The sequence below is a fragment of the Balaenoptera ricei genome, chromosome 4 (genome assembly GCF_028023285.1).
Source record: "Balaenoptera ricei isolate mBalRic1 chromosome 4, mBalRic1.hap2, whole genome shotgun sequence".
Lineage (NCBI taxonomy): Eukaryota > Metazoa > Chordata > Mammalia > Artiodactyla > Balaenopteridae > Balaenoptera > Balaenoptera ricei.
This window is the reverse complement of record NC_082642.1, coordinates 15331377-15345630: the sequence shown is the minus strand read 5'-3', so window position 1 is coordinate 15345630 and position 14254 is coordinate 15331377. Positions and strand designations below refer to the sequence as shown.

Here is a 14254-nt window from a genome sequence, read left to right as displayed (position 1 = left end):
AATATTCAGCAAAGTAGGAACAGAAGGGAATTTCCTTAATATGATTAAGGGAATTTATGAAAAATCCACAGGTAATGTCATAATCAATGGTGAAAGACTGAAAGCTTTCCTCCCAAGGAAAGGAATTCTTGTTCCTAAGATCAGTAACAAGACAAGGATGCCCATTTTCACTATAGTTATTCAACATTATGCTGGAAGTCTAGCCAGGGCAAGTAGGCAAGAAAAGAAATAAAAAGTATCCAAACTGCAAAGAAGTAAAACTCTATTTACAGATGGTATAATTCTATATGTAGAAATCCCATAGAACCTACAAAAAAAAAAAAATACTAGCACTAAAAAATGAATTCAGCATAGGTGCAGGGTACAAGGTCAACACAAAAATCAGTTGTGTTTCTACATACCAGCAATAAACAATCCAAAAAGGAAATTAAGAAACAATTCCACTTACAATACCATCCAAAAGAATAAAACACTCAGAAGTAAACTTGACCAAGGAAGCAAAAGAAAAAGCCAGAGGCAAAAAAACTGAACTCAAAGATACAGAGAACAGATTGATGATTCACAAAGGTAGGGGATGGGGGTGGGTGAAATGGGTGAAGGTGGTGAAAAGGTATAAATTTCCAGTTATAAGATAAATAAGTTCTGGGGATGTAATGCACAGCAGGTAACTATATTTAAAAACATTATTTTCAATTAAAGAAAAAAAGAAGAAAGGAGGCAAAAGACTTGTACACTAAAACTACATAACTGAAAGAAATTAAAGAAGACATAAATGAATGGAATGACATTTTATGTTAATAGACTGGAAGACTTGATATCAAGATGTGAATGCTACCCAAAGGGATCTCTAGATTCAATGCTGTCCCGATCAAAATCCCAACTTTTTTACAAAAAAAAACAGAAAATCTATCTTAAAAATTATTAATCTCAGGAGACCCCAAACAGCCAAAATAATCCTGAAAAAGAAGAACACAGTTGGAGGTCTCATCCTTCCTGATTTCAAAACTTACCACAAAGGTACAGTAATCGAAATACTTGTGGTACTGGCATAAAGACAGGCATATAGAACAATGGAATAGAATACAGATCCCAGAAACAAACCCTTGCATATATGGTCACGTGATTTTTGACCAAGGAGCCAAGATCATTCAATGGGGAAAAGACAGTTTTTCAACAAATGTTGTTCAGAAAACTGGACATCCACATGCAAAAGAATGAAGATAGACCATTACCTTATACCACATACAAAAATTAACTCGACATAGATCAAAGACCTAAATGTAAGAGTTAATACTTATAAAACCCTTAGAATAAAATGGGAAAAGGCTTTATGACATTGGATTCAGCAATGATTTCTTGCATATTACACTAAAAAGTACAGGCAACAAAAGAAAAAAATAGATTGGAATTCATCAAAATTAAAAATTTTGTACATCAAATGATGCTACCAACAGAGTGAAAAGGCAACCCACGGACTGGGAGAAAATATTTACAGGTCATATACCTGTTAAGGGATTACTATTCCTAATTTAATTTCTCTTCTACCTTCTGATATATAGGCAGTATGATTTACCTTTGTGTCTTTTTGCCACCAAACCGAACCTCTTCTCTTAAAAGAGAGAAATGTGCCTCATGACTTGTTAATCCAAGCATAATCTGTTGAAAAATGATGAAGAAATGTTTCTATTCTCTCATTTTTTATAGCATTGGGTTCACAAAAGCAATCAAAAAACGTTTCTATGTAGAGAACACGCTTATTTAAGGAAAATAAACAATTCATTAGCAAATTAAATGTATAAATATCAAAATATGATCCATCTATAGGCTATAAATTGGGTAAATTGTGTGTACTTTTCTAAGAAAAAAATGTTCACTTTAGACTCACATAACCTTTATAACCACTCACTGTACCCCCGTAAAAAACATCCCAAAAATGTTCTCTTGGTTTTTACACCTTCCCACTTGCCACGGAGGAATGGGTAAGGAATTAGGGCAACAGCATTTCCATGACAGAAGAATACAGGACTATTCTGGAGGCCAAGATACCTTTAGTATGTGAAAACTCAGAAAAAACTGGAAAAGGATATTTTCAGTTAATGTTCTCACATAGTATTCTAATCCCCAAAGTAAGTCAAATAGTCTAGTGAGCCATATCAACCGACTGCAATGTATATTGTTTATTTTCTTTTAATCCGGATTCAAACAAAATAAAACATTTACGAAGCAATCAGGGAAATGAGAATACTAAATGGTTATTTATATATTAAACAGTGATTTGTTAATTTTTATTTTATGTGGGATGTCATTGGGGTTATCATTATTTTTAATATTCTCCATCATGAAATATTTATAGATTAAATAATACATGTCATATACTTCAAGAATACAGGGGATGGGCTTTCCTCATGGCGCAGTGGTTAAGAATCTGCCTGCCAATGCAGGGGACACGGGTTCAAGCCCTGGTCCGGGAAGATCCCACATGCCGCGGAGTAACTAAGCCCGTGCGCCACAACTACTGAGCCTGTGCTCTAGAGCCCCCGAGCCACAACTACTGAGCCCACGTGCCACAACTACTGAAGCCCACGTGCCTAGAGCCCGTGCTCCGCAACAAGAGAAGCCACCGCAATGAGAAGCCCGTGCACCGCAACGAAGAGTAGCCCCCGCTCGCCGCAACTAGAGAAAGCCCGCGCGCAGCAACGAAGACCCAATGCAGCCAAAAATAAATAAATACATAAATTTATTTTAAAAAAAGAAAAAGTCTTAAAAAAAAAAAAAAGGAATCCAGGGGAGGAGGAGGAAGGAGACAGATGATTAGGGAAAGGAGCTGAAGGTTATTGAAGACAGATGAAGGACACAAGGAGGTTCATTATGCTCTCTCCTTTACATCTGTTTATATTTGCAAATTTCTGTAATAGAAAGTTAAAACAAAAAAAGTCTAGTAAACTTGGGTTATGGAGTCATCAGATCAGGTGGTATTAAAAATCGTGTATTAAGCATGAGAGTAAAAAGGGCCCTCTACCCTGACCTCAGCGGAGTATTCATAGCACTAGGGTCAGTCAGGTGTGAACACTAACTATAGAGACCTGTTCATCATAAACTATGGCAAAAGAACTCCTTTTCCAAATGTTTTAGAACTTTGGTAATAGCAGAAGTAGCCATCATTATTAGGTCTCCGATATTTGTTCCCACAGCCAGAAATCTTCTTTTATTAAGACCAAGTTTCTTAGATATTTAACTACAATGGCATAAGATTATAATACAATAAACATTATACCTACCAAGTCAGCATCTAAGCCATAAAGACAGTGTCTGGTGTTTGGATCATGATCTGGCTTTGCCTTCTCGGATCTGATAAATTCCATGATTTTATGTTCTCCTTCTCCAGGAGTCTAAATATAATGTTTAAAAAAAATGCGGTAATATGCTATGTTTCTCAAGATTAAATTTAAAAAACTCTTTAAATAAAATAAGATAATAACCTCATGGCCTGAGAAATAGATGGTAACTCCTTGCCATGACTTGTCTGTAGAAATTTTCATATTTACAAAATACTTCAGATGTTCGTGTAACCTGGCCATGAATTCAGTCCCTAAAAATAAAAGGTTTTTAAAAATTGAATCTGAGAGAGATATAAAAACAGTGAGTTCCCAGTGACAGCATGAAATTGGATATGGGTATCCAGGGAATAGCTAGGTATAAGATCTCCCAAGGAGGTCGAAAGCTCTCTCGCTTATCTTGAAAAGCGAGTAATGTTGTATCTTTCCCAAGCAAATATCACAACTATTTCCAATTTTACCAGGCACCCCAAAATGAAGTTAATGTCAGATGGGGAAATTCAAAGAATGTTACTGCTGCCTCAGGACTATGCTTCAAATATTTTCACAGAAGGGCAGAGTTTCAACACTCCAACAAACTTCAATCTTCTATTTCTCTGCTGGATTCTGAAGTTTTTTGTTTTTTTTTAAGGCATGTAGCTTCAATAAGATTGCCAATAACAACAACTATTATCATTACTATTTTTAACCTGAAAAATTACTATTAATCTGGAAACTGAGTCTACAATGATTATGTTTCAGGAAAAGCCCAGATAGTCAATAGTCAAAGACAATACAGTCTTAAACTGTATAACGATAAAACTGGTTCTTAAATTGGGCAATGTGTCATTAGGAGACTTAATGAAAGAGAAAACTACCATAGTAAAGAATTAATCAGAAAGTACGATTATAAGATTTTTTTTCAATGTAAAGGATTATAATGATGTTAGACAAAACTCTAGGAAGGGCAGACTGTGCTGTTGCATATAAGATTAAATTTGTAATACTGATAAAGTAATTCATCCTTAAAGTCACAGAAATCTTAACAGCCTCTGAGAAGAACAGTAAGCACTCTAGATGAGGAAAATGGGTTTCTTCTCCTGAATACAACAAGCTAGCTCTATGAACTTGGGTGAACCACAACCTCATTGAGTCAGCTTTCATACAAATAAACGGCAGAAGTAGGACTGATCTTGTAAGTTCCTGCTAGATCAGGAATTCTGTGCATCTGGGAGAGTCCTGTCCATAGGTGCCCTTATCAGCATCTGTAAAACCCTACAGTGGGTCTCCACAGGGGCATTTATGACCAAGGTGACCAAACCATCTCATGAAGAGACATAACTGGGAAAATACAGCAAATAGAACCCTAAGGACAAAATAAATAGAGGTTAGAAAAGAGAAATAAATTTACATTTATATTTTAAATCTGCCAGAATTTTTCTCTCAGTGAATTTACCTGGTGTAATGCAGTTGGAGTCAAATCTGGCCTCTGTAGGAAGAGTTTCTCCTTTTTCTACTGCCTTTTTAATTTTGTCTTCTGCCTCCTTTGCTGACCTTAAATGTTAAGGGGGAAAAGAAGTGCTCAACTTTCTGGAAAAAATAGAGATCTCTACATAAAGTAAACGGTTATTTAGAAGCTTTTGTAACTAAAATACTAATTCATCAATTTTAGGTTCAAAACATATAAGTTTTGAAATGTCTATAATCAATAAAGATGAGCCTCAGAATTGTTTCTTTTTATTTAAAGAATTGAGTTTTTCAGCTAGGGACTATAGAAGTAGAACATTATAACAGTATAAAACTGACAAAAGAATGTTACAAATACTTATTATAAAGTAATTCTTTTCTAATCACAAATATACAGCATATTAGTTCTAGAAATAATTTCAAAAGTATAGCATAAACATTCATTATACACACTACATTTAATAATATCAAGTAAGAAGTACATCATTACAATGATCTCTAAGAATATTATATAAAAATAATTATAAAATTGTAATGTATATCTTTGGGTTTCCTCATGAAAACATCTAAAATGAAAGCCTAATAACATTAATGACATCAGTAGCCAAAATGATCTCATTTTTGAGGCAACAGGGTTTACTAAGAAGAACATGATTTTTAGAGTCCGATGGACACAGGTTTGAATACTGGCATCCCAATTCCAATCTGGCTTCTCCAGTAACCCATGTGTGGCACACAAATATGCCACATGGCATACAAGTTAGGAAGTCCTGCTTTATGTACATTTTCTACAGCCTTGTTACTATAGCTCTATCTACTGTGCCCTGTGGAATTCTATTTCTGTGATAAACAAACTCTTCTTCGTATTTAACCTCTCTCTTACCAACCTCTTCAATATAACAAAAACTCTGAAGATATCAACTCATTTGTAATCTCTCCAATGGAAGCCATTCTTTCCTCTTTTCTCCCCTTCCTTCTTTGACTGAAGAAATGATTATTCAATGTTACTATGTGACAAGTTCTTGGGATACAACAAAAAAGAAATGATTCCTCTTCTCGGAGTTTACACTCTAGTGGGGAAATAGAAATTAAACAGCCATAATGTTTGATGTAGCTGCAATACGGAGAATGTTTGGGACAGGGGCAAGGTAAAACTATTAAAGTAATCTAGGTAGAAGACTATGGTGGCCTAGGCTGACAGTAGCAGTAAAGATGAAAAGAAGTAGGTAGATATAACTTAGATGTGAGGAATAAGGAAGAGGGAGAAATCCAATTACTCTCAGACTTTGGAGTTGAGCAGCTATTTACATGATGTTATCATTCACGGAAACAGGAAACATAGAAGGAAGGCAGGTTTGAGGCAAAGATGAGTTCAGTTCTGAATATGTTAAGCCTGAAATGTATCTATGGTATCCAGAGGAGGCATTTAGCAGGCATTTGGATGTATACAAGCTCTGGAAAGAGATATCCACCAGAAAGATAAATTTGGGAGTCATCAGTACAGATTCAGTACTTAAAGTCATTGGATAAGATATCTCAGGACCCAGGACAGAACCTTAAGAAACATCAATATTTAAGACAAAGCAGAGGAAGAGAATATAACAAGGAGATTAAGAAGGTACAGTCAGAAGGAATTCCCTGGTGTACAGCGGTTAGAACTTGGCACTTCCACTGCCAGGGCCCGGGTTCAATCCCCGGTCATAGAGTATAGTTACCTGAAGGTCATGGGAAGGAAGTTCAAGAAAGAAATAATGGTCAACCCTGCTTAATACCAGAGATAAATGAAGTAATATAAAGACAGAATTATTCTCTAGATTTAGCCCGTTTAAGGAGTCTATTAATAATCTTGTAAGGAAGTTTCAGTGGCACGGTGGGGATGAAAGACAGATGGCAGCAGATTTAAAAGATGGCAGAGATGCGAAGAGATTAGGATTAAAGATTATGAGTGAAGAAAACAGTCGCTGTGGAGAATGAGGAAAAGCTGACTGGGGGATTTGGGGGAAACATGGCACACTCGATGCCGCCGCAGTTCCGAGTGAACGCTTGAGGTGGTTAGCGTCAACTGGCCCTCGACGCCCATTCCTCTCTCCTAGTCTGTCTTCTGATACCAGAGAGGTTGGAAGAAAGCTATAAAAAAATTAAACTCTCAGGCTTCCCTGCAGCTAGGCTTCTGGATATGACTTAGCTTCTTAATCTCTGGATCAGAGTGAAAGGAATAAATTCCTAGAACTACCTGTTCTGGTCAGGGCCTCTGAACTCCTCACCTTCCTGAATGTTACAGTAGTGATGCCATCAGTGGGTGAGTTCTATGGTGTTGTTCTGGAAGTCACTCTTAAAGGCGAACCTAAATTCACAACCTTTTGGCTTTTACAATGATTTTTATAGGCACCCAATCCTCTGTATTTTATTTCTTTCTGCTCAGAATAGTTAAATTTCTATTACCTGCAACTGACTGATACAGTGGGCTTACATAACCCTTTCTCAACACTAGATTATCTAGCCCAGCAGCGCCCCAAAACTAGTTTAACAAATACCAGGGGAATCTGGTAAACATAGTTTCCAGGGCCTAGTTTTAAGAAGTTCAGATTAAGTAAGTCTCGGGTGGTACTTGAGAATCTAAATTTTAGTAAGAGATGGCCCTTGTCTTCAAGGATTTCACAGTTCCAATATCTTCAGTATCTTTTCTCTTTTGATATTTAAATTAGTAGAGTTTACCATCCTCTTCCCATTCTCACTGCTAGCCTTCTCCAAGGTACTCTCCCACCTTCCTTGATGATTTCCACATCTGATTCATAGGTGCCCTTTCTACTTCTTTACCTGCCATTGTGATGAAAGGAAAGGATCTATTATGCCAATGACCTATCAAACTCACTAGACTCAGGGTTTCTTTCCTTCAGTTCCAACAGCCCTCTTAACTTTACTCCTGTTACTCATAACAAGGACACTGCATGTTTTCATTGTTATTTAGAAATATTCCACAGGTCCAGGATTTTGACTTTAAAATCCTCTCTCTGTATACAACTCCTTTTCAACCTTTTGCTTCTCCTACTACCCAAGTCATACACTGGGCTGATAATATCTCGAGTGTCCTAACTTAGTTCTCTTCTCATGCTCTATCCATCCCCTTCTAATCTCATTTGCCTTTCTACCCAGTGGGGACCCATGTTCAAGCAGAGTCAGCATCTAGCCCAGGGTCACATTAAATGTCAGTGATATTCTCATTAGAACAATCTCTCAGTTCACTCTGCAGTTCCACAGCTCAGGAAGAAATACTCTAGGAACTTTCTCTACTACTACCATTTCCAAATTACCAAGTTTTAGGAAGTCTGAAAAATTTGTGACAGAGAACAACAGAATAACTTTATACCACCCATCATATACCTTGAGAAATGACACCTCATTTGAATTCCTAATTCGTTTACTTGATTGACAAAATGTGACATTGTAAGTCTGAGATACTTCCACTTCTGGGGGGAAATTTAAGCAGAAAAGAAACGTGAATGGGAGATGGCACTGTGTTAAGTCAATTACCTTTGAAGTAATATATTTTATTAATCTAAATAGTAATCTAAAATAAACCATAAATGTTTTACCTAAAACGCCTCCCACGCTGCTGGTTCATCTTTGCTCGAGGAGCCACACCGTCAACGGCCATGAAGAACACTTTCCTAGGTTTAATAATGCGAAACAACACCTCCAAGTAGTGAAAAATATCAGTAAAGATTTTATCATCTGAAATTCTGAAGTGAACATCATCATCATTAGGATGGGAACAATGATGTATAATTCCATTCATATCCAGGTATAAGTTATCAAATTCAGGAATCTAAAAAACAAACAAAAATGATCAAGATCATTATTATAATCAACCACAGATACCTAGACATCTGATCAAAAGCAGGATATAGGGGCTTACTCTTATTATATAAAAACTGAGTAAACAATCACAGTTGAATAAAGAAAGTAAACAAACAGGAGGAATAAGTAAGACAGAGACATATTACGTGGTTACATTATGCACCAAAAGCTTGATCACATTTACTGTCAGGAAATTATCTACTTATTTAAAATAAGATAACCTGAGAAAACACCAAATAAAGCTCTTGGTTGATTTGGTACTCAAAATATTAGTTTCCTTTCCTCCTACAATTTGACATTAACTCCTCAAAGCCTCAATTTCCTCTATAAATGAGTAACATAATTCCCATTTATATCAAAAGGCTATTTGTACATGGTCATTAAAAGGTTTTACAAGTGATTTAAAGCCTTATTGTATATCTGGTTTTACTGAAACAGAATCATTAATTTGGTTATATTAATTTAAAAAGCTTAGATTATGCCAAGAAATTTAGGAAACTTTGAAAACTGATTTGTTTTTCATAGGTGGATTAAATAATTTTTAAACTTTGGCTAACAGGCATCCACTTTTATAGAAAGGCCTTCATTGTTCTGACTCTGATTGACGTTTCTTCTATTTATATGTCTGTGAACAAGTAATGGGAACACTACTGAAACAAATATAAACTAACAAGGAACTAAAATGGGCACAACTTAATATCTAGTGTAATTAAGGGATTTGAGAGTAGTCTGCGTTACATACTAATTGAAGAAAAGTATTTTGAATTTTCAAACATAAGAACATAATGGGCATTTTTGTATAAACTTAATGAAAACTATCTCTGAAACAATTATTCAAATTTTACCATATGCATAGGTAACAATACATTTTCCTGTTATTGAGAAAATAACATGCCTTTGAGTTTTAGGAGTGAAAAGTTTTGGTCTTTGAATCAATGAACACCATAAAAATATATTTATAAAACACCTATTTACATAGGATTGTACTAAGTAAAAAAAATTTAAATGCCCTTAGTGAGTATTAGACTCGAATGAAATGACAACTGTGATCATGAGGTTTTAAATGTACATTCAAGATTTACTGTTTGTTTCAAGAAATCTAAAAACCTCAATCAAAATCTCAATGTGATTTTTTTTTGAGGGGGTTGGGGTAATTTACAAAATGATTACAAAGTTTCCTTAGGAGAATAAACATGTAAGAGAGCATACTAAAGGGAGAGTAATGAAGGAAAACCTGCCCTATATGATATTTTAAATTATACAATAGACAGTTTAATTGAACCAAATAGTTTAGAAGTAGTCCAAGTGTACACAGAAATTTAGTATATAAGAGACATTTCAAATCAGTGAAAGAAAGGGATGGGGCACCTAGGTAACTATTTGGAAACAAAACTGTATTTCACCTTATAACAAAATAAATTCCAGAAGGATTAGAAATTTTAATGTGAGAAATGTTAAGTAAAAAAATTATATACAAATATTTTGGCAATTTTCAGGTGGGGAAAGTTAGAAATCATAAATCAAACAAATGATGGAGTGGGCTACCTAAAAATGTATTTTTAAAATCTTGTAAGGAAAAAAAAGTGCCATAAACAAGCCCAACTGAAAATGACAAAATGCAGGAAAATACTTGCAAATTAGGACCAAGTCAACATTCCTAATATACAAAACAACCCTCAAATATCAAGTAAGAAAAAGAGCATATGTTAAAAGTAAGTATGGAAAATGCAAGGCAATTCAAAAAAGAAGAAACACAAAAGTCTAAATGATATGAAAAAAAGGTTCAACATTCCTAAATTTCTAATTAAAATGATACATCATTTTCCCCATCATGTTAGCAAAGATCAGAAAGATGGATGTTACCCAATATTGGTAAGGATTTGGAGAAATGCATATTTCATGTTATTAAAAGCAATAGCTGGCATTTATTAAGCACTTATTAGGTGCCAAACATTGGGCTAAACACATTCATTCTCTCACTTAATTATGGTAACAATCTTAAAAGAGACATATTTAGACTCCCCATTTTATATTAGAGGAAGATCACAGGGCTAGAAAGGAGAGAGGTGGCATAGACATATACCCAATAGTCTGGGATGGGAATATAAACTGGTGTAACTAATATGAAAATACATATCAAAATTTGAGGTGTGCACATCTTTTGTGTGTGTGGGTGTGTGTGTGTGTGTATGTGCACATCTTTGACCCAGGACTTCTACTATTGGAAATTTATCCTGAGAAATAATCAGAAATGTGCACAAAGACATAAGTACAAGATTATTCATGGCAGTATTGTTCAGAAAAGATAAAAAATTATATTATGTAACAACTTAAATGGGAAAGAATTTGAAAAAGGATACATGTCAATATATGTGTAACTGAATCACTTTGCTGTACATCTGAAACTAACACAACATTGTTAATCAACTATACTCCAATATAAAACAAAAAGTTAAAAAAAAAGAAAAGATAAAAAATGAAAACAATGCCTAATAATAAAGAAAATTGATAATGGTACATCTACACAAGGGAATACTACAAAGCAATTACAAATTATGATATAGATTCATATTTGGCATGGGATAATGTACACAATACATATGGTCAAGTGACAAAAGTAGTTTATAAAACAGCAGGTAAATTATTATCCCACTTATTGAAAATATTTATCTACATGTGTATCTGCATAGAAACAGGACTGTAGTGTATGGGCAATTTGTGGTTTCTTAGAATGGTAAGTGTTATTGGTCAGAGGGTTTAATTCTTTTCCCCCATCTACCTCCAGTAACCTAGGACATTGCGTAAGCATACAGTAGATGTGCAACTTCCCTTTGGATTTTCTGTATTAGGCTTTGTTTTTTGTTTGTTTGTTTTGTATTTTATAATCTTTCTGTAATTTCCACATTCTGGTCTAGTCTATTGTCCTCAACTTGAAGGAAAGTGTTTTTTTAAAAAATAATGTTTTGCTTGGTTTCTTCCCTCCTCCCTCTCCCTTCCTTCCTTTCTTTCTCCCTATTTACTTATTTACTTAACTCCTTCCTCACTCCCAAGCCTTCACTGAACAAGAAATATGCTAACAGTAAGATAAGACTGCACAAAATATTATATATCTCCGTATTTTTCGATCCTATGGTACATAAGTTTTATATTCAATACAGATTTATGAAATAACTATAATTTTATAGTCATAATATACTTCTACCAAACTACTGGACCACTTGAACTAGGCATCAAAAATAGTTCTAGGTGTGTACACATTCAAACACCAATATAAGTCTTGTATACACTATCCATGTCAAGAATTCTCTAAAATAGGAATAGAGTTAAGCTCTACTATTTGTTTGTGTCACCTTTCTTTCTTTTTTCTAATATTACCAGCCATTAGTGCTTAATGCCTATTTCTATTAACTTATTTGAGGTTGCAAAATGGTGATATTCTATCACTTCTTTTTTTATTAATTGTAATACTTTTATAAAGGGGATCATTCTGCCTCTTGGTTACCCAGTGGTACAGCAAAGGTTTTCAAAATTGGGAACTGTGTCTATCACCTTTGGAAGTGGACCCTTTTTTTAAAGTACCATTGTAAACTCAAGGATTTAAGCATATTTGATGGGTTTTAATCCACCGGATTATCATTATTATCATTACTGAAGATCAAATTGTCCCATTTGGGGTGATTCCAAGCCTCTTCCAGTTATCTCTTCAATCCTTTGAGATGTTCCTAGTAGTCTTTAGTAGCGGTTCTGCTATATGATATGACAAAAGTTTTCAGGCTCATCTAGAATACTTCCTCTGACCTAGAATCAGTCATTTCTCCATAAAATCCTGATTTGTTTTGATGAATAATGGTATTTCAAAACCATAATTTAGGCACTATGAATGCAACTGCTACTGGATTGGTCAGTGTTTCTAGGCCTTTTCTGTGATCAGAAAGAGCTAGGAAATTTACACACGTGTGTGTGTGTGTGTGTGTGCGCGCGCACGGGCGTGTGTGTTTCATAAGATTATACTGATACTTTCAATTCAAATTCTAGACTATAGAGCTTTTACTTAACACTTTCTCTATTACATCGGTAACTGCTTTCTTACACATCAAGAATCTTGGTTATAAGAGATGACAGAATTAAAATACTCTATAATTAGGTATTTATCATATCACACACACGAGTTTCAGAAAAACAATATTAATATTACCACTAATATGATTAATAGTAATATAATTTTTTTTGCATAACTTTTCCCCATTCTCTCTTACTCCCATTTATTTTATAGTTGTGCTATCTAAACATTGTCAGAACACATAGCCATCATATACTAAACTTTCTCCCTCTTCACTCATATTTTGTTTTTGTTCTACAGGAAATTATATTTAATGTTCACCACTGGTATTTATGTAGATATTTCCCCAGTCCTTTTGATTGTCTGAAGCTCATTCTCTAGCAGATTCCTCAAGAAAGTGCTCAAAGGAACAATATTGCCTGACTTCTCCTACACTGATCATTTCACCAGCTTATCGTTTATACTTAAAAGTCAGTTGAGTATCTTTATGTTACTCCATTTTCTTCTGGCATAAAGCACTACTGTGAAAAACTATGATGGGAACCTGATTTTCTTTCCCTTATAAGTCATATGTTCCTTTCTTGTAGGTGATGAAAGCTTTTTTCTCTCTTTCTTTAAAGTCCATGAATTTAACTAGAACATGTCTTGATGTTGGTCATCTGAGTCAATATTCTTGGGTACATGGTGTATTCTTTCAACATGGCTTCAATGTTTTTTTTTTAAATTTCAGGGAAGGTTTCTTTAATTATAGTTTTAGTATTTGTTCTGTTATATTGCTTTGATTTCCTTTTTCAAGAATCCCTATTATTTGTCTTCTTTGACTATCTTATTACTTTCTCTTGAACCTTTTTATCTTTTAAAATTTTCTCTTATTTCCACCTTCTATTTTTTTCTTATGGCATCATTTGCTTTTGCCTTGCTACTACTTTAGGCTTCACTTCTGACATGATTTTGCCATTTATGTCTAATTTTCTTTAGGTTCTGTCACCTTATTCCTGAGTTTTTGTAATTGATATATGTTTTTCTTTCATGTCTTATTTTCTTAGTGCCTTTTAGCTCATTCTGAAATAGTAGGTCATAGTTTTGGTCTGTTATGTGTGCATGCTTTTACTGCAAGCTTTTATTGTCTGTACGAATATTATTTTGTTCCCCTTTTCCCCCATAATAACTTTGTATACTATTTGACCTTGACACTTTTCTATCGTTCATTTTTATGTAAATTTAATTCTCCTGAACTTTTGGAATGAGGAGGAGTTCAGGAAAGCTTTAACTTTACAAAGCTCCCTCTTCTGCTACTTTGGGGTAGTGTTAAAAAATATGATGGTTTGCCTGGTTTGTTTTCTAAGATTTCTTGATTCTGTAACCCTCCCCCACTTTTATCTTGACCTTCTTCTCTTATCTCTCTTGTCCCTTTCCTGATAAAATTTTATCTCACTCCCAGCAGTTTCTCCTTAGGGTGGGCTCTGCCTTAGAATGGTACCTTGGCAAGTCAGTTTTGAGGGTTCACAGGAGTTAGACTACTCCTGCCCTTTAAAACCCCCCAGTTGAAGCTACT

At 34.7% G+C, this 14254-nt stretch overlaps 1 protein-coding gene across 3 annotated transcripts in view; it reads right to left on the bottom strand.

The window, feature by feature from the left end:
- XRN1 (5'-3' exoribonuclease 1) overlaps positions 1-14254 on the bottom strand; it is a 100612-nt gene that overhangs the window by 83798 nt on the left and 2560 nt on the right. For all 3 annotated transcript variants that reach the window (XM_059920173.1, XM_059920175.1, XM_059920174.1), the window contains exons 2-6: positions 8375-8607; positions 4771-4868; positions 3480-3589; positions 3279-3389; positions 1574-1656 (exon numbers count right to left, since the gene is read on the bottom strand). In XM_059920173.1, the coding sequence (XP_059776156.1) occupies positions 1574-1656; positions 3279-3389; positions 3480-3589; positions 4771-4868; positions 8375-8607 (635 nt within the window). The remainder of the gene's footprint in view (positions 1-1573; positions 1657-3278; positions 3390-3479; positions 3590-4770; positions 4869-8374; positions 8608-14254) is intronic.